At 34.5% G+C, this 24313-nt stretch overlaps 1 protein-coding gene across 1 annotated transcript; it reads right to left on the bottom strand.

The window, feature by feature from the left end:
* Positions 1-331: 331 nt before the first annotated feature.
* Positions 332-17739, bottom strand: LOC144962541 (cytochrome P450 10-like). The gene is made up of 11 exons (XM_078895568.1): positions 17473-17739; positions 12419-12633; positions 11243-11434; positions 8701-8897; positions 8065-8255; positions 7071-7291; positions 6271-6411; positions 4711-4956; positions 3329-3491; positions 3038-3081; positions 332-1390 (listed from the first exon to the last, which is right to left on the bottom strand). The coding sequence occupies exons 2-11, from the start codon at positions 12554-12556 to the stop codon at positions 1280-1282; spliced, it is 1644 nt and encodes a 547-aa protein (XP_078751694.1). The 5' UTR covers positions 12557-12633; positions 17473-17739; the 3' UTR covers positions 332-1279.
* Positions 17740-24313: the final 6574 nt, after the last annotated feature.

The raw sequence follows: 24313 nt of genomic DNA, 5'->3' as shown, positions 1-24313 counted from the left end.
ACATATCAAAGGATTAAAATGACCGTCATCTTGGCAAAAACTCGGAAACCAGGGACTTCGCGATGTACAGCAGTACTGTGTCGGCCATATGTGCAACTGAAGCTCCAGGAGGATAAATCAAAAAGTCAATCTTTTATTTAAATTTTAACTTTATTTCTTCATCAATATCATTCCGACATAATATCTGTGGACGAAATGTATTTAATTTGTAACATTAACACTTGAAATTAGTGAAAGACAAAAGTAATGTAAACATTTATCTTCTTAAAGAATCAAGATTATGTGATTAAATTTAATGGGTGGTCTGACATCAATGCCATTGCCATCGTCATTTTTTATTTCTATTATTATTTTTTTTAATTTCTATTCTTATTTGTATTTATTTATTAATTTTTGTCACAACCTCCAACTCTATCACCACCGTCATAAACGAAAGCCAGCGAGTCAACAGACAATTAGATAACCAGGCCTCTGGAACAATCGTCATAATGTAAACAAAGGCATTCATTGGTAATCATAGCAAACTACACATGTTTTACCATCAATAGTATGTGTTTAATTAAAATACCCACTGTTCACCGCTTGTTTTTTTTTTTCTTTTTGCATTATACGAAATTGTATTTATTCTCCGCCATTGCAAATAGAAATCAATCCCATATTTCATTTTCGGGCTATGAATATTTATGTATCCAGCACCTAGTCTATTCAGATGTATCCCCGCTATGAGACGATGGCCCATTTATTTGTTTGGCCATTGTCAGCGCTTAAGTTAAACAAAGGCCACGGACGGGTCTAACTCTACATGTAATGCCTCAAGCCGATGTGTACATATATGCAGGTCTGACATCCTAACCTACTTATGAGCCTAATTTTACATTTGTTGTAATGGACAATATTTTGCGTCATAAGGAATTGGGTTATCAGACCTGCAAATAAGTGCACGTCGGCTCAAGCCCATGATCGACACGACCGTGAAAACGGGGTGCGTGATCTCTATCATTGTTCCATGTGCTCGAGCCATTGATAACATTGCAAATGGGCTCAAAATGACCTACAAAATAAAAAGTGGTCATAGTTTTCGAAATATACAACATCATAATAGGTTATTTTTTTGTTTCGCTCGAGCTATGGGTATATTAATTGTAGTTTTCATGAACAAAGCAGTGTGTTAACATAATTTATTAAGATGCATCCAATCATTGGACAGCAACAAATCATGTGATGAATGTCTCGTTTGGACGAAAACTCGAACACAGATCGCTCCCATTCCACGGATCACTTATTTCCTGAGACTGAACTGTATCTTGATTGGTCTGTCTGGGGTCATCATGGTGTTCAACACGGGCTCCGGGTCTTCGTGATTGTAGCTGAGGTGGAATTTTTGAATGATCTGGGGAATGACAAATAGAATATACAAAACGTAAACTATCGCACGAAAACGGTATATTGTCGAGACTAACGTGCACGTATTTGCAGGTCTGATAACGAACCAAAGCATGAACTTATTTTAACATTGCTGTAATTGGAGACACGAGGATGTACAAAGAAGAAAACAGCTATCAAACGCCGCACTCAGTAAACTCACCAATGTATGGATTAGAGGTGACAAAATAAAGAGAAAAACCAAACTGAAACTGTACCATGCTCTTGTAAAACCGGTACTTCTGTATAACTGCGGCACTTGGGCGTTGACAAAATCCGAAGAAGAACATCTGGATGCCTTCCATCGCACACAGCTAAGAAGGGTACTGGACATCAAATACCCCAAAAAGATCTCAAATGAATCACTCTATAAGATCACAAAAAAAAGACCAATCTCCCTTGACATTTTACAACAACGATGGCAACTTTTCGGTCACATACTACGCAGGGACAAAAACATACCAGCAAACCAAGCCATGTCGGGATACTTCCAAAAACACGGGAACCTTTTCAGAGGAAGACCGATCACAACACTCCCCGTGATCCTAAACAAAAACCTCACAACACTTGGACAAAGCATTAGTCTCATAACGGCAGGGGACCTTGAAAATCTGAGAACCCTAGCAGAGGACCGGCAATATTGGAGACACCTCACACAGGAAATACTGGAAACAGCCAAGGCGACCCGATCTTTCGGTCGAGACGCGAAAGGCATCTAAGTCAAGTCAAGTCAAGTAATGGTCGATGTTTTGGGATTATCTGACATGCAGTTATGTCCACTTCGGTTGGGGTGGTTTAAACGATGAGCATTAATTTATTCATAACCAGAAAAATGAACTTTTTCGATATTTTTTGTTCTATAGAGAAGAATGAATTAAAAATTCTATTGGAGTTTAAAAGTAAAAAGTCATAATATAATCTTTGACCATTTTAATTTTCAATTCACTTTTGCCCTCCGGTTCAGTCCGATATATACACAGAGGATGTTACATTGACGTTAGTCTTTCTAATTAGCGTTGCCTTTCGACATAACACATCGCGCATACAAGAGTGCGATCATTATAAGAAAGGAAAGAAGAACATATCATTATCAAATTTTCACAACTTTGGCGCCACAAATTACGAGATGTAAAGAGAAATGTAAGATCTTCAATTGTGCAGGCAAAAAGACGTTTGTTGAACATCTTTTCGTAATGTTTAAATCTATGGGACATGCGGATGTCGATATTTCAATAAATAGACAGCTTTAGTTTTCTACAGATTATCTTAGCCATTCAAAAAGACTGGATTTTTTTCTGTTTGAATTTTAAAAAGGATATCTAATCATGTTCTAGTGACGGAATAATAAATTCAAACTGAGTAATGTATGCACAAACTCTGTTCATTGAAGTGGTCATGAAAAAACGTAAATTGTAAACTATAGGGACAGCTTTATGGTTCAGTGCTATCGCTCTCCGTTTTGCAACCTTCTACCTACAGGTTGTAACCTGAATATGGTAGAACATGACTTTAAAGCTTCACAGTAAAACTATTGATAAAAAGGAAGTCGTTATCCACAGAAAATTAGACTTACAGTGGATATAGAATTATTTCAAAGTTCAATCACAATACTTACTTTTGCCAAAAGGATGTGAATTTCTTGCTCGGCAATTCGACGACCTGAAAATGAGTAATTGAATTGATTAATGATTGAACATGAAAAAAAAAAGAAAAGAAAAATGGAAACAGCATTATTATTTTTTCATTCTACAGGCTATTTTTTTATGAAGAATTATATTCTCTGGGAATGAGAGAAGTCTTAAAATAAATGTTATTAGAGTCTACTCATCTTTTTAGTCTTAGCATCCAATTCTAAACTATCTAGACATTTAAAACTCAATAGTAAATAATACATTATGCTGCTTACCAACACACATTCTCGGGCCGTGTCCCCATACGAGATTTGATGTGGCTTTTATAGTTGCGTCCATCTTGTTTTCTTTGAGCCATCTTTCCGGTTTGAATTCTTCAGGGTTTGGAAACAACTTTGGATCACGGTACATTCCGTATAAATTGGCTTGGACGTGTTTCTGGAAAATGGATTTTAAAATTTACCGTGCATTGCTGAATATCATTTGCTCACCTCTTTGCAATAGGATAAACATTTGAAAAAATATTAATAGGTCTAGTATAGCATTTCATTTCGGTAGAAAAGAAAATATTCTCATCCATTATTATAGGCCTGTAAATTTGCCGGCAATTTCGCTCCGCCGGGAAAAAAAAATGAAAATATTTTTTCATCTTGTTTCACAGCCTATTGAATTGGTAAAATTCTAAGAAAATATTCCTGGAAATGGGGATCTTTGCTCATGTTATATTGAAAAAGCTTCGGCTTCAGGGGACGTTGTCCCCCCTGACCCCATACCAGGGCTCCGCCCAGGTCCCGGACCCAACGTCTCGCGGATTTTCAGGCAATTTTTTCAGGGGGCAGATGCAGGCCTGATTATTAGAAAATTGAAAACACACTGTGCCCGTCTTCTATTGATATGCATAACAATCCATTCTCGCACTTAAAAACGTCTCACAACATGTTAAAACCTATAACCAACAATCATACTCAAAAGCAACTAAATTTTTTCAAAGTATATTATGCTCAAAGTTTAACTAAACCATTAACTCGTGTCTCTATTCGAATACATTGTAACAACGAGATCGAGAGGCCCGTTGTATTCGCATATTATTATATCCGCCTTTTAAAGAGAAGGAGGTTAAACGGATGCAAAGGCAATATTATACCCAGAATATTATTGAAGGCAGACCTTCTGCTTATTTACGTCTGATGATCCAAACTGCTATAATCTCATTGATGTATTGGAAATACTCTAAAACGCCCCAAAATATTGTCCATTACAACAATGTTTCAAGTTCATAATTGCGTTCTGTTTTCAGACCTCCAAATAGCTAGCAGCACATTGTAAAAGACATACCACGTTTGTTTCAGACTCAGACCCATCGTCTCAAATCAGTATTATGTCGGGATAGTTATAAGCTGGAAATTGAATTTATAGCAAAAAATATGATACTTTCTGTTAAGATCTATTCGTTATGATAGAGAGAAAATAATGTAATGTCATACATTAAAAAAATATACACAAGTCTGTTTTTCCTAACATTTTAGTTCTAAATTCACTTTTGGGAGTTCGATTCATCCCGACATATTACCATTTTGAGACGTGTGGGTCACACATTAAAAATATACAACTTAGAAACTAGCTAGTCAGAGTAACATAAAAATGTTTTATCTCTTACCCCTTTTGGTATGTTGTATCCACCAATCTCGATGTCCTCTTGAATATGGCGACTGGTGGAGTAGACGATTGGGTAAAGTCTCAGGGTCTCTTTGAGGATGCTTTTGACATAGGGCATGTTGCTGAGATGGTATGCCGTAGGGGTTTCCCCAACGGGCGTGATTTGCTGGATCTCCTGGTACAGGCGTTCTTGTACTTGTGGGTTTTTGGCAAGACAATACAGAGACCAAGTGGTGGCTGTTGATGCCTGAGGAAGGAGTAACACAGTGTTAGAATTGCGACGTTTTATAGCTAAGAGTATACAGGATGCCAACCGGAAGTGCCCTTAATTAAGAAAAATTGAGCCAAATAATTTTGATTATTAACAAGTCAACAGACACAACTGTGATTTTTTCTGGGTTTTTTTTTTAAATATCAAAATTTTGCCATCAATATATTGATGAAAACCAAGGAATAAGGATTGAAAACCATAAAATTATTTACACATCTAAACTATAACATGAAGTTCACCGATTACAACGGAATGTTTACTGTAAAATTAAAAAAAAAAAGACATTAATATGAAAGCTCTCAAATCAGCATACAACTATTGACTGTAAATTATTATCGATAGGCCTAATTATTTTTTAAAATGCATATATCTATATCCATTGTCGTTTTTGGCATGTACATTTTGAGTCCAATGCATTCTTTGATTAATAAAAAAATCAAATTTGTTTCAATATTTGCTATTTGCATATCTCTTTTAAACGAGAGCCTCATGTGAGATGTACACCTGTAGAATGTTATTGAGTGTTTATTTTAATGAGTATTTCTATTTATTATGTTAAAGTTGAATTTCAAAAAAAAAAAAAAAAATTGTATTGTTGCTATTATTATTATTATTATTATTATTATTATTATTATTATTATTATTATTATTATTATTATTGTTGTTGTTGTTGTTATTATTATTATTATTATTATTATTATTATTTTATTATTATTATTATTTATTATTATTATTATTATTATTATTATTTATTATTATTATTATTATTATTATTATTATTATTATTATTATTATTATTATTATTATTATTATTATTATTATTATTATTGCCATTGTTATTATTGTTATTATTATTATTATTATTATTATTATTATTATTATTATTATTATTATTATTATTATATTATTATTATTATTATTATTATTATTATTATTATTATTATTATTATTTATTATTATATTATTATTATTATTATTATTATATTATTATTATTATTATTATTATTATTATTATTATTATTATTATTATATTATTATTATTATTATTATTTATTATTATTATTATTATTATTATTATCATTATTATTATTATTATTGTACGTATTAGTGGTATTACGATTGTTGTATTTTTTGTGGTTATTAGTGGTATCAGTTTATTTTTTCGTTCCATTTACCATTTTTTTCCACTTTCATGTATGTTGTCATCAAATTGTGTGATTTATTGGCGAAAGCCTAATTAATATTGAATAGACTTTTGTGTCAATAACATAATTTAGACCAAATCCTCACCGTTTCAACAGCAGCCGTGAGCAGATCCACAACGAGACCAGTGATCTCCCTTGCGTTCATTGTACTCTTGTTTTTGTCCATCAGATAAGTCAGGAAAGCAGATGTTGAATTTTCGTCGCCTCTCTCCAGGGCCAGCATTTTCTAGTGACAAAAAGTACAATCAGTTTGGTTAACCCCATGGATGTAGAAAAACCCAAACATTTATTGTGCCTATCAGTGTTTTAAATGTCGTAAAACAAACTTTTCTAAATAATTTTGATATATACTAAAACTTAAACAGAAACAATTAAAATGTGACCAGTCGGATCAATTCAGTATTATGGTGGGATGATCCAGAAAATGAAAATTAAAAGTGACTGTAAGCTCTTCACTATGAAATTTTGTCCGGATGAATGCCATGCCAAACCGATAATAATGAAAGTAGTTTCTTATACCTCTAAATAATCAAATTATGTAACTCTAACCGTCTTGGCTTTAAATTGTGTGGCTATATGGTCTAGTGGTATGAAAATCACCTTCGGACCGGAGAGTTCAGGGTTCGAATTCCGCTCTGAGCGGCGCATGGTTGAGTACTTGGAATAGAATCTTTACTCATATGCTCTCACCGCACTCAGGTGTAAAACGAGTGCCTGGCCACTGACAGCGCTGTCTCTATCGGAACAAATTATAATATCACCTATCAAGTGCCCTGATGTTGGTCAGGGGCCGGACCCTTTAACTTAAACATTTTTTTTCTCGTAATCTTGGTACCCCCTATCTAGATAACACCGTTTAGAGGCGACTGGTCACGAATAACCTACCTTTTCCACCATCTGTTGTCCAATGTCGAGGATGTTGTCTGTAAAATTTTCAAACTTATTCCATGTGTCGTACGAGACGTACTTGTAAAGTGGCAGGTTGTACATGAGGGGCTGGAGATATTTGAAGAAGCCCTCCAGATTATGGATGAAGGCCTGGGCTGTTTCTGTCGGCTGCTTGTTCAGACAACCAACTCTTTCTTCGAATAATATTGATCCAGCAGCTTAAACGTAGAGACAAAAAGTTAAGAATTATTTGTTGTCCATGAAATTTTCCAAAATGTGTAAAAATTAATATTAGAAAAAAGTGTAACAAAATGCTATCATGGTGATAAGGATCTGAAAGAAATGTATGTACGATTCAGTGCCAGAAAAAGCAAGAAAAAAAAAACACATACAAGAAAACGACCATCCCGTATATATATATATATATATATATATATATATATATATATATATATATATATATATATATATATATATATATTTCAGCCATCTTCAGGACTGTGTGTTACATGAGTTTGGTTTGTTGTGTGTTGTAACTCATGTAACACACAGTCCTGACGATGGCTGAAAAGGCCTGAAACATCGATGTAGACTGACTCCAACATTGTTGTAAATAATAAAATAATAATTCGCTCCATTGCTACATGTCGAGCACTATTCGTACCTTATATGTATCCAACACGATTCAATATATATATATATATATATATATATATATATATATATATATATATATATATATATATTATATATATATATATAAGAGTGTTGGTGAGTACACCGCGGATACATTGTCGACTGAAACGGAAACCAATTGAAACAATTGTATCGACAGAAAAATGTGAGTGTCCCTACTTATCCTATATATAATATATATATATATATATATATATATATATATATATATATATATATATGTGTATGTATATATGTTTTATTTTATTATTTTTTGTTTTGTTTTCATTTTAACGATAGAGATTTGATGCCTTACACTCCATGGCCCACTTGAAAAGCTCCTGTTCCAGTCCTTTGACTTCCATGTTCATATCTCTAGTGTCGGTCAGGTTGACGAGAAAGTCGTCAGCCACTTCCCCCATTTCCTCGCTGAATTGGGAGATTTCTTTCAGCTTCAGCATCTTTTTACTGACCACTGTCCGTTGATTGTACCACTCCTCTCCTTGTCTGGTAATGGGGAAAGTAGAAAAAGGTGGGGCTGATCGTGGTTGTGGGTGTGCGGTGGTGGAAAAGATGATAGTAATGATGATGATGATGATGATGATGATGAATTGCAATGATTATAGTGGTGACGATGTTGTTTTGATGATGACGATGATTATGATGTGATGATGATGATGACGATGTAGTTGTTGACTATGATGATGATAATGATGATGATGATGATGATGATGATGATGATGATGATGATGATGATGATGATGATGATGATGATGATGATGAAGATGACGACGGTGATGGTGATGATGGTGGTGATGATGACTATGGTGGTGATGATGGTGGTGGTGATGATGAAAATGCTGAGATTATGGTGATGACGATGATGATGATGATGATGATGATGATGATGATGATGATGATGATGATGACGACGACGACGAAGATGACTTACGAGTTGACCAACCCCAAGTCTAATCCCTTGTATGTCCTATAGAAAGCCACCGGCTCCATTTCCCGTCTATTTGGGTATTTGCCCTCTTTACGAATCAGCTTGTTGTATTCTTTAGGATCACTGACAACAACACAGTCAAAATTACCAACTTTCTCATAGTAGACGGGACCGTACTCTTTGGCCCTTTGTTGATAAACCTGTGTGGTATAATTATATCATGCAGTTATAATTATATCCTGACATAATGCAATTCACTCATCATTGTGTCAAAATATTGTGATAAATCCTCATAAACTGTTAGGCTGATTGCCTCGCCTCACAGGCAAGTATTTGAGATGGCTATGGGTCCAATAATAACTCTCATAATCTCATAGCCTGACGTAGTCCAAAACAATTGCGTCGCAATACAAGAGACGATCCATTAAAGAAAGTGAACTGTTTGTTGTATTCAACAGTTTAAGGGGCGGTTTGGGTCTAATTATTAGGAAAATGCTTCGAAAAATTGATTTTGAGATTTTGGTGGAAAATGATATTTTATTATCTTAGAAATTATATAATTGAAATCCAAATTCTTAAAGTAGACTATAAAGGCACGAAAACCAAAGTCGAAAATGGTACAGGTAGTAAGAAAAGTGTGAAAAACGGGAAGCCATTTTGCTATTTTCTCAATATGTCATTTTTCTAAGGGTATGGGAAACTGTGTCAAACGTTTCTCAGAATCTATTCAACGAAATTGTCTGAAAATTTCCCCAGTTATCACAGAGATAACGTATTATGTCACATCAGAGAGATTTTTTTGATAAGATATGTGAATTTTGAATTATTATCCTAATTCTGAATTTTTAAGGTCAATTTTGTCATAACATTTTGATTCTCAACTTTGTAATGTTCTAATAAAAATTCCATAAGCTAAAGCCGTAAAATCTCTCTGTTCTGACACACTATGGTACAATGTTGACAAGATGGAAGAATATGAAGGTCATTCCTTCATTAGTTTTTGTGGAACGTTTGCCACAAGATTGTTATATTTTTTATGTCAGACCCCCAAATTAGGTCGCAAAACGGGTATTTACACAGATAATTAAAATTTTTCAACATAAATGTTGTTTTTTAATCTATATTGACGACACAGAATGATTAAAACCGCCCAATATAGGTAATTAACTTTTTTTTTTAGAAAAGAACCAAACCGCCCCTTAAACAATGGGATCATAAAATTAATTCTTGAGCATTATTAACGATAACGTGCTATTTACTTTTCTTATGTATGTTGATATCGTGATCTTCGTTTTATACTGTGACGTAATTACTTTGGGAAATATCATTCTACAAGTTCATGAAGGCTACGATTTAAAAAATATAAACTGGACACAGTAATTCTTTTAACGAACATATAATATTTAGCATCAACAGTGATGAAAAGCCAATACAGCCTGGTACAATACACCTTTGTAAACAGTAGGTAAGAAAAATAATATTATCATTGATAACTTAGATCCCGATAGATCATTTGATAGAGCACTCGCATCACAAGCACAAGAACCGGTATCAATTCCTTCTGCAGTCGAGAATTATTGACCCCCTTCCCCCCCCCCCCCCCCCCACACACACACCCCTCCGCAATGATTCCGTACCCGTGGCTTTTAGAGTTATTGGCGTTCTATATAAAGGATAGCAAGTAATTTCTTTATCCGTTTAAAGCCATGCAAAACGGGATGTACATAGATTGCATGAGCTTATGAGTCTAATTAAGGGGCGGTTTGGGTCTTTTCTAAAAAAAATTTAATTACCTATATTGGGCGGTTTTAATCATTCTGTATCATCAATATAGGTTAAAAAACAACATTTATGGTGAAAAATTTTAATTATCTGTGTTGATACCCATTTTGCGATCTAATTTGGGGGTCTGACATCAAAAAATATAACAATCTTGTGGCAAACGTTCCACAAAAACTAATGAAGGAATGACCTCCATATTCTTCCCTCTTGTCAACATTGTACCATAGTGTGTCACCATAGAGAGATTTTACGGCTTTAGCTTATGGAATTTTTATTAGATCATTACAAAGTTGAGAATCAAAATGTTATGACAAAATTGATGTAAAAAATTCAGATTTAGGATTATAATTTAAAATTCACAAATCTTATCAAAAATATCTCTCTATGGTGACACAATACATTATCTCTGTCATAACTGTGGAAAATTTCAGACAATTTCATTGAATAGATTCTGAGAAACGTTTGACACAGTTTCCCATACCCTTAGAAAAATGCCATATTGAGAAAATAGCAAAATGGCTTCCCGTTTTTCACACATTTCTTACTACCTGTACCATTTTCGACTGTGTATTTCGTGCCTTTATAGTCTACTTTAAGAATTTGGACTTCAATTATATTATTTCTAAGATAATAAAATATCATTTTCCACCAAAATCTCAAAATCAAATTTTTGAAGGATTTTCCTAATAATTAGACCCAAACCGCCCCTTAAAGGACGACTACCCTATTCCCCTCCCCCCATATTATTAATCACTGCGCTCACCTCGAACATTTTGGAGAATTTTGGCCCGTCCTTTTTGAAGTAATCAAATAGCGTTCCCACAACAGGCAACCCCTTGGGTCCTGGAACATCCGAAAATGGTCTGACTACTTTATTTACGTCATTGCTGACGTCACGTTTTGAAGCCATTGCGTCTTTCGCACCGTTAGCTCCAACTGGCTTGTGGAAAGGGCACTGCATTCAAAGGAAGACAAAAGAATGTACGTATAACATTGACAACAATTATATCACTGTGTAATACTTTATATTCATGAATTGTTTAACTGAAAGCAAAATCTTTCCAAAGCAAGTAAGAATAATTTTTGACAATATTATTATAACTTTTGAAAAATTATTATTCAACGACAATGTTTTTTCTAAGAAATGATCGGGTTTTCCAATGTTAGAAGTGGGAATAAGAAGCGAAAAACCAAAATATTACATTTCCGATAACTTCCAACTATACAGAGTAGACATGCTGCACAGCCATTTTTTTTGTAGTCTGGAACATCCCGACACAATAAATAGTGGAGTCTGCTTAAGATAAACTTACGAGCATGGAAGTGCGGAAAGAAGACCACAATGGAAGGCAAATGTTTATTTCAACCGGGCTGATACATATTGGTGTTTATTGACTTTGATTAGTTAGTTGGCTGATACAATGAAAAAAAAACGGGACCGGACGAAATGTTTATTTTAAATGATTTTTTTTTCTTAAGCGAGTATATCATATTGCAACTCCACTGTACTGGATTTAGACCAGTCAAAGTGATACTAAGCTGCTAGAAACTAGAAACTGTGGACTGCATAAAGTAATAAAGAATAAAGAATCAAACAATTATTTTTAAAAAGAACAAATACCTAGTACGGAACGTTTCGGGCTCAAAACCCTTCTTCAGCAAACAACAGAAACAATGAATACATAAAAACAAATACATTCATTTAGTATATATGTTTTATCAAATTGTTTTTTTTTCTTGTTGGCTGAAGAAGGGCTTTGAGCCCAAAACGTTACGGATTTGGCATTTTGTTCTTTTTTTGTTTTTGAAGCTGTTATATTCATTTTTGTTTATTAATTTCATGGATTTAGACGACGGGTCTAAATCACGGTCTTCTCTATAATATTATTGTTAAAAGACAACCAATTACAATAAATCCTCGTTGCCAAGACCGACCTACCGCGGTGACGTCCAGATTCACTGACGTCAGTCCTTGATCCGATCTTGTTGAGGTCGAGACAACACGATTTGATGACATCACTGGCATTGTCGTCACTTGCTTGACGAGACGAGGGAAAACCGATTTGATGGAGACCATTTTTGTTTCTAACTTATTTATTTTTTTCCCCTTTTGTCTTATATAATGGTTTATCCGGATCTTGAGCGTGGATTGTACTGTAACAGAAAAAAAGATATAGATAGTATGCGCTTGGCTAAAAAGCTCACAACATTGCCATCCGGAAGTATAACAGACCGACACACAAAACTCTGTGTAACCATGAACTTTTATAGGCTGGATAATGCAGTTAAGTGAGAATTACTCATAAACGTGGATGGCAAAAAACAATAACACAGACCCGAGTGATGTCAACTTCACTATATCTATATTAAACCATTAGAACGATATTTATTGAACCTAGTACTTAACTCCCCCCCCCCAAAAAAAAAACAAAACAAAACAAACAAACAAACAAAAAACAAAAAAAAAACAACAAAAAACAAAAACAAAAAATAAAAAACAAAAAAAACTTGAGCTTTTATATAGCGCAATATCCACTAAACGTGTTCAAGACGCTTTACAAAGTGTCCATGACCAACAAAAATACGTAACAAGTAGAACGAGACATGACCCTGTTAGGCGATTTCACTAATTTTTTTTCGACCAGGTACTCATTTTACACACGTGAGAAAATGCGAGTAAAGAACCTTTTCCAAGGATTCAACTATGCGCCGAGAGAGGCTCGAACCAAGGTCCTTCCGATCCGAAAGTGAGTGTCCTACCACAAGACCGATACGATTCAATATTTAACCCTCTCCTTATCAACTACAATAAAAATCGTCACATTTGTTTCGATAAAATAAATTATACATTGTTCTTATTCAGATTTGTTCCGTGAATTTAAAGAAATGAAACATCTTTGTTTTGTAAAGTTTATTATAAGATAAAGATCTTAACAAGTGTGTATGAAAGGTGCTAGACAAAGCAAGAAAGAAAAATACAAGAAAAATAAACCATCCCAAAAAATTAGTCACCTCGACTGGGGATCGAATCTCAGACCTTCTGATTACCGGTCAGACGTGATACCATCACCCCACAGAGGCTCCCGATAATTGGGACAAATTTAATAGGTACCTATATTCTTCACAATGGTACGCGTTTTACGCTGTGAACCTTCACTTGCATCAAACAGCACATACTCGTACATTGAACCTGAGATAGGTTTTTTTTCTTGTATTTTTCTTTCTTACTTTGTCTGGCACCTTTCATACACATTTGTTCGGATCTTTATCTTATATTAGTAGTAGTAGTAGTAGTAGTAGTAGTAGTAGTAGTAGTAGTAGTAGTAGTAGTAGTAGTAGTAGTAGTAGTAGTAGTAGTAGTAGTAGTAGTAGTAGTAGTAGTAGCGTATGGCTACACCTCCAAATTTATTTCGTCAACCCAGCTTCTAAAGTCTTCCTCCGCCCTAAGGACTGTTTCGTAGCCACCTTCAAGTTTAGTGACTGGACAGTGGAGGACGATGTGATCGCTGGTCTCTGGGGCTGCCTGACATTTCTGGCATGTATCACTGTTTCGAAGTTTCCATCTGCACATATTTGATGCAGTTCTGCATGTCCAGTTAAGAGGCGATTTGAGGAAGTCCAGTATTTCCTGGCGTTATTGAATGCAGGCACTCTTTTGGTTGGATCTTTAATGATGTTTCCTCCTCTTGGTGTTTCCCTGTTCCACATTTCTCTCCAGTTTTCCTCCACACTGAAGTCTGCCATTTTTGTTATACTTACCGGCGCCTTCTCCATAGTTTCTTAATTTGATAAAGTTTGTTATACTACACAAACATGACGCATAGACGTCTAGTTTATACTTATTTCTACTCAGTTTGAGTGTGAAAAAAATAAAGTTTTCATGAAAATGGTCGGTAAGGAGGGGAGTTAACCAGTTAATTGTCGTACTTTGAAAAAAAAACACGCATTAATTTTTTAAAATTTGGCCAGAAAACTCGTCCTTCAAAAATATCGATCAATTTAAATTACCCTTGTCTTGGCAGAAACTCACAAAACCTGGGACTTTAAGGAAACCCTCGCGAGGTCCCAGGTTTGAGACTTTTGATAAGATAAGGGTCATTTAAATCAATCGATAATTGAAGGTCGAGTTTTCTGGCCAACATGTTTAAATACGTGTTTGTTTTTTAAAAAAGAGCTTTTATATAGGGCAATATCCACTAAATGTGCTAAAAAAACAACAATAACAAACTGGACTTCATCATGGATCGATATCGATCCCTTTGCGTGTGAAGCGAAATCTTTACCAACTAAGTTATCAGGATCCCTACACTGCCAATATTAGGCGCTATGTAAATAAAATGTGTATTAATCAATTTATTTATTTGTATTAAAAATAAATTTATAAGATTATAATTATATATAAAATCCAAGTCTCTTTTGAAAACAGTAGATTTTGTTTCTTTGAGAAAACAAAAAACAAAACAACAAAACAAACAAACAAAACAACAAAACAACAACAACAACAAGAACAACAAAAACCCAACCAAACATACAAACAAACAAACAAATAGACAAAAATAAAAACCAACAAAAAACAAACAAAAACAACAGTTTACTATTATTTTAATGGACAATATTTTTCATCATTTTTTTGTTGTTGAGATTACCATTACAACAACGAGCCCATTAGGAATTGGACCATCTACCTGCAAATAAGTGCACGTCGCGAGAGATCCGTCGCCCTAAACAGCAGCAACACTTAACACGAAGGACGAGACATGAAGCTTTAATGGCGATATCAACTTTTCCGACAGAGACAACGCTGTTAAAGTCCAGGTATTCATTTTACACCTGAGTACGGTGAGAAAATGTAAGTAAAGAACCTTTTCCTAGGACTAAACTATGCGCCGCTCAAAACAGGACTCGAATCTTGGACTTTCTGGTCCAAAGGCGAGTGTCATACTACAGTATTCCATAGTCAATGTAAGGCAGAGATGCTCTTAGTTTAGATTTCACAAATAAAAGTGACTAATAGCCTTATTTTCCTATTGTGTCAGGCTGAATGAGATTTCAGAAAATAGAATTTCAAATGAAAACAGTTGGAGTTACAAAATTTGAGACTTAATTAGTTTGAGAAGCGACATATTTACATTCTTCTAAGTTGATCACAACATTATTATTTCGACAACAAAATATAATCATAATTTAGGCTTAAAAGTGACTTTGTACCAATGCCCCCCCCCCCCTTTTTTTTTAAAGACATATCACCAGAATGAGACGGTGGGTTTCAATTAACTAATCAAGAAGATATATATCATTTTGTCAAAGTGCGGACTTTTAGCTGAACAAAAGCATATGTGACCGGGTCACCTCTATCGGGCAAGTGTGTCTAAATGACCCAGAGGAAAACAAAAACAAACACAAACCAAATAATGGGTATAACGTAAAAATGAACAGAATTCAGACATTCCATTTTTTGTTTGTTTCTTTTTGCCTTTTTTTTTTAAATTTACGAAACAAAACTCACCCTCCGTAGTAAAGGGCATTTACTTTAACTCAAAGTTTTGTTTTGAGTAAAATTCTAAGCGTCAGTATCACAGCCACATTGTACCGTTTGGAGACGATTGGTGACATTCACCACCATGATCACCTGCCTACTTGAAAACTTAAAAATTCGTAATATTCGTCCCAAAAGTTAACTTCATAAATCAACAATTTACGCGCACAAGGAATACATAACATTTCAAAATCCTTAATGTATTATATAGTGTGATATAAAATTTCAATTTCAATCAGTTTTAATGACGTAGAGATGCTCATTACGAATATTTCGCAATAGTCGACATGTCTATTTTTTATATATATATATATATATATATATATATATATATATATATATATAGACATGGTCCAATTATATTATAGGTATTATATAGACTACTGCATTTAGTTTGCAATATATATATATATATTATATATATATATATATATATATATATATATATATATTGCAAACTAAATGCAGTAGTCTATATAATACCTATAATATAATTGAATTATAGAAAATGTGGTAAATACATTAATAAATTATATTATAGGTGTTATGTAAAAGGCGAAATCATTCTTAATACAACGATAGTAAACGAAAGTTTAGCAGTTTAAGTGAAAACCACGAAATGGTCAAGATCATGAAATTAAATACGATTCAATTGTCTGATGTCACGCCGCCCAGCAACGGCGGCCATCTTGGTTCTAAACAAAGAAAATCATAACTTTTTATTTTTCATGCTGGCTAAAACCTTTCATATGCCTTGTGATCAGAATGTGTACAAGTCAAAACATGATCAAATTTATGTTTTTTTCCCCTCTGGATGCCCTTTATGCTCGCCGGAGAAATATTTCATATTTCGCCATTGTTCCGATAGTTTAGAGCCAATGTTACTAAGTTACCATGCGTCAATAGGAAGGAAGTGACGTTACGACTGTTGAAGAGTATTGTCTTCCTAGATCCATATTATGTCATGCCTACATGTCTGTTGATTGATGGCTGTCTATGTTTACCATGTGAATACGTTAAAAAAAATAGCTTCATTCTTCTTCTCATTCATGAGACAAATTTTGTTGTTTGAAGCTCGAAGAAATGAAAAAAAAGTAATCGAATGGAATGGTAGATAGCTTGAATTTGATTAAAGAGGACAGATGGTATGACGCCAACAATACACGATAAACGAAACACTCCTCGCCACAACAAGGCCATCTTCTCATCTCTGATCCATCTTTAGTATTTCATTCATCGTGTTTTGCTGAAAAGGAGAAAATCCAGAAACGCCCATAATATTTATGTCTTCGTTAATTAATTTAACTAAAACTTCTATTCCATTTGACTGCTTTTATATATGATATCTTTCATACAATTTATATCAGAAAGAAAGGTAACCAATATAATCATTATCATTAATTACGAGTACAATTCACAAAATATTTCCAAATAAAAAATCAAAGGCAAACACTTACGGAAATCAATGATCTCTTTGATAAATACGACACTTGGGAAAAGATATCTACTGGGAAACAATTAAATTAAATTGTTTTTCGTCATAATCTATCGCTCGCCACTTTTCTCTTATTTTAAACTACTTGGTCCTCCTTATAAATCGAATATATTATTATATATTCAACTACTTCAAAAACTATTTTTATATGTTTTCTGTATGGCACAAATTAAATCTTTAACCCTAACTTCCCTGTCGACTAACTTAGTGTCAAGCTCAAATTAGTGAAGCTGTTTGGAGTGTTCCTGACGTCTTTTATAGTTCCTGTCTCCATAACGAGGCGCCCAGCTTACTGAGACACCCTGCTGAGATTGATGCTTTCGGTTTCAAGGATTTGTATGGGGAAACAAAGCGGAGGCTTAAGAGCATTAGTCATTAGAATCCAAACAGTTTTCAGGAATGGTCTGATGTTACAGGCTAACAACATTTCGACACCTCCTTCTTTTAAGACTTTTTAAAGACTCGTTTCAACATGTTTTTTTTTTTAATCAAAGGGTTAAGCGGTTCCTCACTTCCTCCCCTCCCCTCTCCCTCCCCTCCTCCTCCTCCTCCTCCTCCTCCTCCTCATCATCATCATCATCATCATTATCACCATCATCATCATCATCATCATCATCATCATCATCATCATCATCATCATCATCAGCATCATCATCATCATCATCATCATCATCATCATCATCATCATATGACTCCGAGCATACTACAAAAAGTACAATTTCTTTTATTCATCCCTTAGGGGAAATTTGTCTCTAGGGTCTATTCCAAGGAAAGACTGGAATAACCTAGGCGTCAGCCGCAGTACAGCGACGGGTGATCGAACACGGTACCTTTCGGGTACGAAGCAAATATGACCGTAGCGCTGAGCCACGCTGCCCCCCTAATGACAGTAAATATTACATTAACCAAGAATGAATAACGTTTCTACATTGAACATTATATTTTAACATACGTTCAAATTATCTCTCACAGTAATATTTACATAAATTCATTTTAAACATTGAATGTACATTGTGGCTTGAATATTGACAAGTGCTCTTTCATTTGAAGAAAAGTCGGGAAAAGTTATGATGAAAGAAAAAATGGTCTATCTAGAAATGTATTTGTGTTTCAATGTTATGAAATCCAGTTTGAAAAAAAAAATATTTTGTTTGGAGTTGTGTTCGATTCTCCGAATCAAAGTTTTCAGAACAGATGTGATAAATATTTCATTGATATGTCATGAACTTGTTCTTATATTTTCTTTGTCTTTTTTAAAGTGATGACGTGAAAAGAGTGAAGTTTCTGGACCTAAATTTATTTAGACCTACATAAAAATCAAAAGATCCGGTATAATTTGTAATAAAAAGTTATGGTCATTTGAAATGATTGCGTTTGTGGTCGATATAAATAATCTATCTATCCATCTATCTGTCTATCTATCTGTCTGTCTATCTATATATCTATCTATCTATCGATCTATCTATCTATCTATCTATCTATCTATCTATCTATCTATCTATCTATCTATCTATCTATCTATCTATCTATCTATCTATCTATCTATCTATCTATCTATCTATCTATCTATCTAGCCAGCTATCCATCTACCTACTATCTAATCTATCTATCTATCTATCTATCTATCTATCTATCTATCTATCTATCTATCTATCTATCTATCTATATATCTATCTATCTATCTATCTATCTATCTATCTATCTATCAATAAGGGCATAAAACAAAGACCGTGAAATAAACGTGATCAACTTTAATATCAAAGGATTTGTAAATAAAGTCTTTGAAGTGTTACTTTTTACTTCTACAGCGTTGTTTCATACTTAATGTTAGGATGTCATGGGTGAGGTCAATAATAGAAGGAACGGTTTTGACGTGACTGAGCTCTTTGTTATTGTTTTTAGCCAGCCACTTGATATGAGTAGTTTTCACTAAATTGCATCAATCAGACAATCAACGTTTAAGGTTACACATAGTTTTGTGTGTTATATCTGGCTGGTGGATGTTGTGAGATTTTTAAACTAAACGCAAAGCATCAATAATAAAAGTATTCTTGAACTCCTGTGTTTGAAATTTCTAACTCGTTCTCAAAATGCGCACTCGCAAGGTCGGGCAGCGGTATTTAGAACTTGTTCAGAATACGCTTCAACAGTCGTAACGTCACTTCCCTCGTAATGACGCATGGTAACTTAGTAACTGGCTCTAAACTATAGGAATAATGGCGGACGCCCTTATGAAATATTTCTCCGACGAGCATAAAAACGTATCCAGAGGAAAAAAAAACATTATAAATCTGATCATGTTTTGACTTTTACACATTCTGATCACAAGCTCTATGAACAGTTCGAGACAGCATGAAGAATAAAAATTACGGATTTTCTTTGTTTAGAATCACGATGAACGCCGTTGCTGGGCGACGTGACATCAGACTATTGAATCCAATTACTAACACAGTTCAAGAATCTCATATTGTGAGGCATTCCAATTCAAAGACTGGAACGCTCTTCCCGAATCATGTGTGAACGCAACAGATTTAGAAACATTCAAATGAAGATTATCAAAATTCTTCAGCCTTCACCAACAGTGACTATCACAATTAACAACTCTCTCCACCCTCGAATACAAATACTCAGAATTTTGTTGACTTCTAGTAACAGTGCGGCTATGTGGTCTAGTGGTATGACACTCGCTTTCGGATCGGAAGGTCCTGGGTTCGAACCTCGCTCGGCGCATAGTTGAGTCCTTGGAAAAGACTCTTTACTCACATTCTCTCATCGTACTCAGGTGTAAAATGAGTACCTGGCCGTTAACAGCGTTGTCTTTGTCCGAAAAATTGTAATATCGCTTAACAGGCGGCATGTTCCGTCCTACATGTTAAATGTTCCTGTTGACCAGGGGCCCCCTGTTAAGCGCTTCGAGCACATTTAGTGGATATTGCGCTATATAAAAGCTCAATTATTATAACCCTCTCCGCCCTCGAATACAAATACTCAGAATTTTGTTGACTTCGAGTAACATTCAGATTCAAATTCAGAAATATGGCCAATGTTCTAATTTAGTCCGAAAAGTCAATTTTTCAGTATCTGGTCCAACCCTACATAATGCTGGATTGAGACGTTGGGGCCGCGAACGACGTCTACATCTATGCAGGTCTGACAACCTAACGCAATTGTTATCCAAGTTTAATATTGTTGTAATGAACAATATTTTTGGTAATGTTTTTGAGGTTTCCCTTACGACAATGGGCCCATAATAAATTGGGTTATCAGATCTGCAAATAACTATACGTCGGCCACGAACAAGCAGTTGTGGTGAGAATAGTGTAACAGCATATTTCTGGCTGTGAACAACAACAATTACCACAACGTCTTAATAATGACAATACTAATAATAATAGTAATAATAATAATAATAATAATAATAATAATAATAATAATAATAATAATAATAATAATAATAATAATAATAATAATAATAATAATATCAATAAAAAGGATTATAATAATAGTAATAATAATAATAATAATAATAATAATAATAATAATAATAATAATAATGATAATAATAACAATAACAATAAAGATAATACTAATAATGATATTAATATTAATAGTAATAAAAATAATAACAATAATAATAATAATGATAATAATAATAATAATAATAATAATAATAATAATAATAATAATAATAATAATAATAATGATAATAATAATAATAATAATAATAATAATAATAATAATAATAATAATAATAATAATGATAATAATAATGATAATAATAACAATAACAATAAAGATAATACTAATAATGATATTAATATTAATAGTAATAATAATATTAACAATAATAATAATAATGATGATGATGATGATATAATAATAATAATAATAATAATAATAATAATAATAATAATAATAATAATAATAATAATAATAATAATAATGATAATAATAATGATGATGTTAATAATAATAATAATAATAATAATAATAATAATAATAATAATAATATAATAATCATAATAATAATGAATAATAATAATAATAATAATAATAATAATAATAATAATAATAATAATAATAATAATAATAATAATAATAATAATAATAATAATAATAATAATAATAATAATAATAATAATAATAATAATAATATAATAATAATAATAATATACTTCATTCATCCAAAATAAAAATCTTATCTTATCTTATAAAAGGCTAAATAGGATAACATATCCTTTCACTGCCTTATACATATACATAACATGATATTGAATCATTCTTAATAAATTACATTTTTGTTTTTTGATTATGACAAAAATAAATCAAATCAATCATAATGAATTCAATTCTCAATTTTTCAACAACGTCAACCACAGTCATCTATTTCCAAGATCCCAATTAAAATTTTTTTTTTAAATTGAGCTTTATATAGCGCAATATCCACTAAATGTGCTCAAAACGCTTTACAAGGGGTCCCTGGTCAACAGCACCATTTAACATGTAGGACGGGACATGACGCCTGTTAGGTGATATTACAATTTTTCGGACAAAGGCAACGCTGTTAACGGCTAGTTACTCATTTTACACCTGAGTACGGTGAGAGAATGTGAGTAAAGATCCTTTTCCAAGGACTCAACTATGTGCCGAGCGCGAGGCTCGAACCCAGGACCTTCCGATCCGAAAGTGAGTGTCATACCACCAGACCACATAGCCGTACAATTTAGAGATGAGGACAGAACAACAACGGGCAGGGATGAAAAACAAAGATTAACATAATATTTTTCCTTGACTCTATCCATCCATCCATCCATCCATCCATCCATCCATCCATCCATCCATCCCCTCCACACAACCCACCCATCCATCCACACCACCCATCCATCCATCCATCCATCCATCCATCCATCCATCCGCACCACCCATCCATCCATCCATCCATCCATCCATCCATCCATCCATCCACACCATCCATCCATCCATCCATCCCATCCACACCACCCACCCATCCATCCATCCATCCATCCCATCCGCACCACCCACCCATCCATCAATCCATCCATCCATCCATCCCATCCGCACCACCCACCCATCCATCCATCCATCCATCCATCCATCCCATCCGCACCACCCACCCATCCATCCATCCATCCATCCATCCCATCCACACCACCCACCCATCCATCCATCCATCCATCCATCCATCCATCCATCCATCCATCCATCCCATCCGCACCACCCACCCATCCATCCATCCATCCCATCCACACCACCCACCCATCCATCCATCCATCCATCCATCCATCCATCCATCCATCCCATCCACACCACCCATCCATCCATCCATCCATCCACCCATCCATCCATCCATCCATCCATCCATCCATCCATCCCATCCGCACCACCCACCCATCCATCCATCCATCCATCCATCCCATCCACACCACCCACCCATCCATCCATCCATCCATCCATCCATCCATCCATCCATCCATCCACCCACCCATCCATCCATCCATCCATCCATCCCATCCACACCACCCACCCATCCATCCATCCATCCATCCATCCATCCATCCATCCATCCATCCCATCCGCACCACCCACCCATCCATCCATCCATCCATCCATCCCATCCACACCACCCACCCATCCATCCATCCATCCATCCATCCACACCACCCATCCATCCATCCATCCATCCATCCATCCATCCATCCATCCATCCACACCACCCATCCATCCATCCATCCATCCACACCACCCATCCATCCATCCATCCATCCATCGATCCAGTACCAGCCAGTAGTTAAGACCTCCGTGACATTTTTACCACCCTGTGTCAATTGACGTCAGAGATAAGCTTCGCCAATTCCAATCCAATCCTTTGGCTTCTTGTTTTACTTTAAGCGGTTAATTTACCCATAATTCTTTATTTTTTGACCTTGTAGAATTGTTCCTATGAGGACAATTATTTTCAGAATAGCTGTCATGTTTTGTTTTTGCTTTGTTTTTATTTTTTCTTTCGTTGAAAGGATAAAAACGGCAGCTGGATTCACAGTATCCAACATCGTATTTAGAAACTCAGTTTATTCCATAAACAGTTTCCATAGTGCTAAAAACAAAACAAAAACACCCCTTAAAAAAACAAAAACAAAAAGAAAATAAAAATAAATATCAATAGCCAAATAAAAAACAAACAACAACAAAAAAAAAACAACCACATAAACAAAACAAGCAACCAACAAGTATAAAAAAACAAAAACAAACAAAACCAAGTCCTCTCTCTCTCTCTCTCTCTCTCTCTCTCTCTCTCTCTCCCCCCCCCCTGACATTGTTTCTTGAATGATAATTTAAAAATCAGCCGAATTGTACTTATTTGCAGGTCTGATAAACCAAATTGTTATTAACTCATTTGTGTATTGGAAATACTCTCAAAACCAAAGGAAAATATCGTCCATTACAAGCCCATAATTGCATTTGGTTGTCAGTACGTTATTACGTGCATGTGATCAAAAAGAAAGGAAAAAAAATCCTTGTCTGGTAACAATGTGAAGGTCGAACAGAAAACGCCCTTCAATGTGAATGAAATCGGATTGTCCATTCATCATGTTTTCATTCACATAATTTGCGAGTCTTAGTCTTAGAGGTGAAATCGGATTGTCCATTCATCATGTTACCCCGTGTGGTGTCCGGGGTCCCTCAACTGAGAGGGTCAAGAATAGCCCAACGCCAAGCCAGCGTGTCGTAAAAAGCGACTAATGGTGTGTGATTCCCCCATCTTTGAGTCACCTGGTCCTCCA

Source organism: Berghia stephanieae, chromosome 1 (genome assembly GCF_034508935.2).
Source record: "Berghia stephanieae isolate SIO BIC M18660-M18661 chromosome 1, UCSD_Bste_1.3, whole genome shotgun sequence".
Taxonomy (NCBI): domain Eukaryota; kingdom Metazoa; phylum Mollusca; class Gastropoda; order Nudibranchia; family Aeolidiidae; genus Berghia; species Berghia stephanieae.
This window is presented reverse-complemented; position numbering and strand designations above follow the sequence as displayed.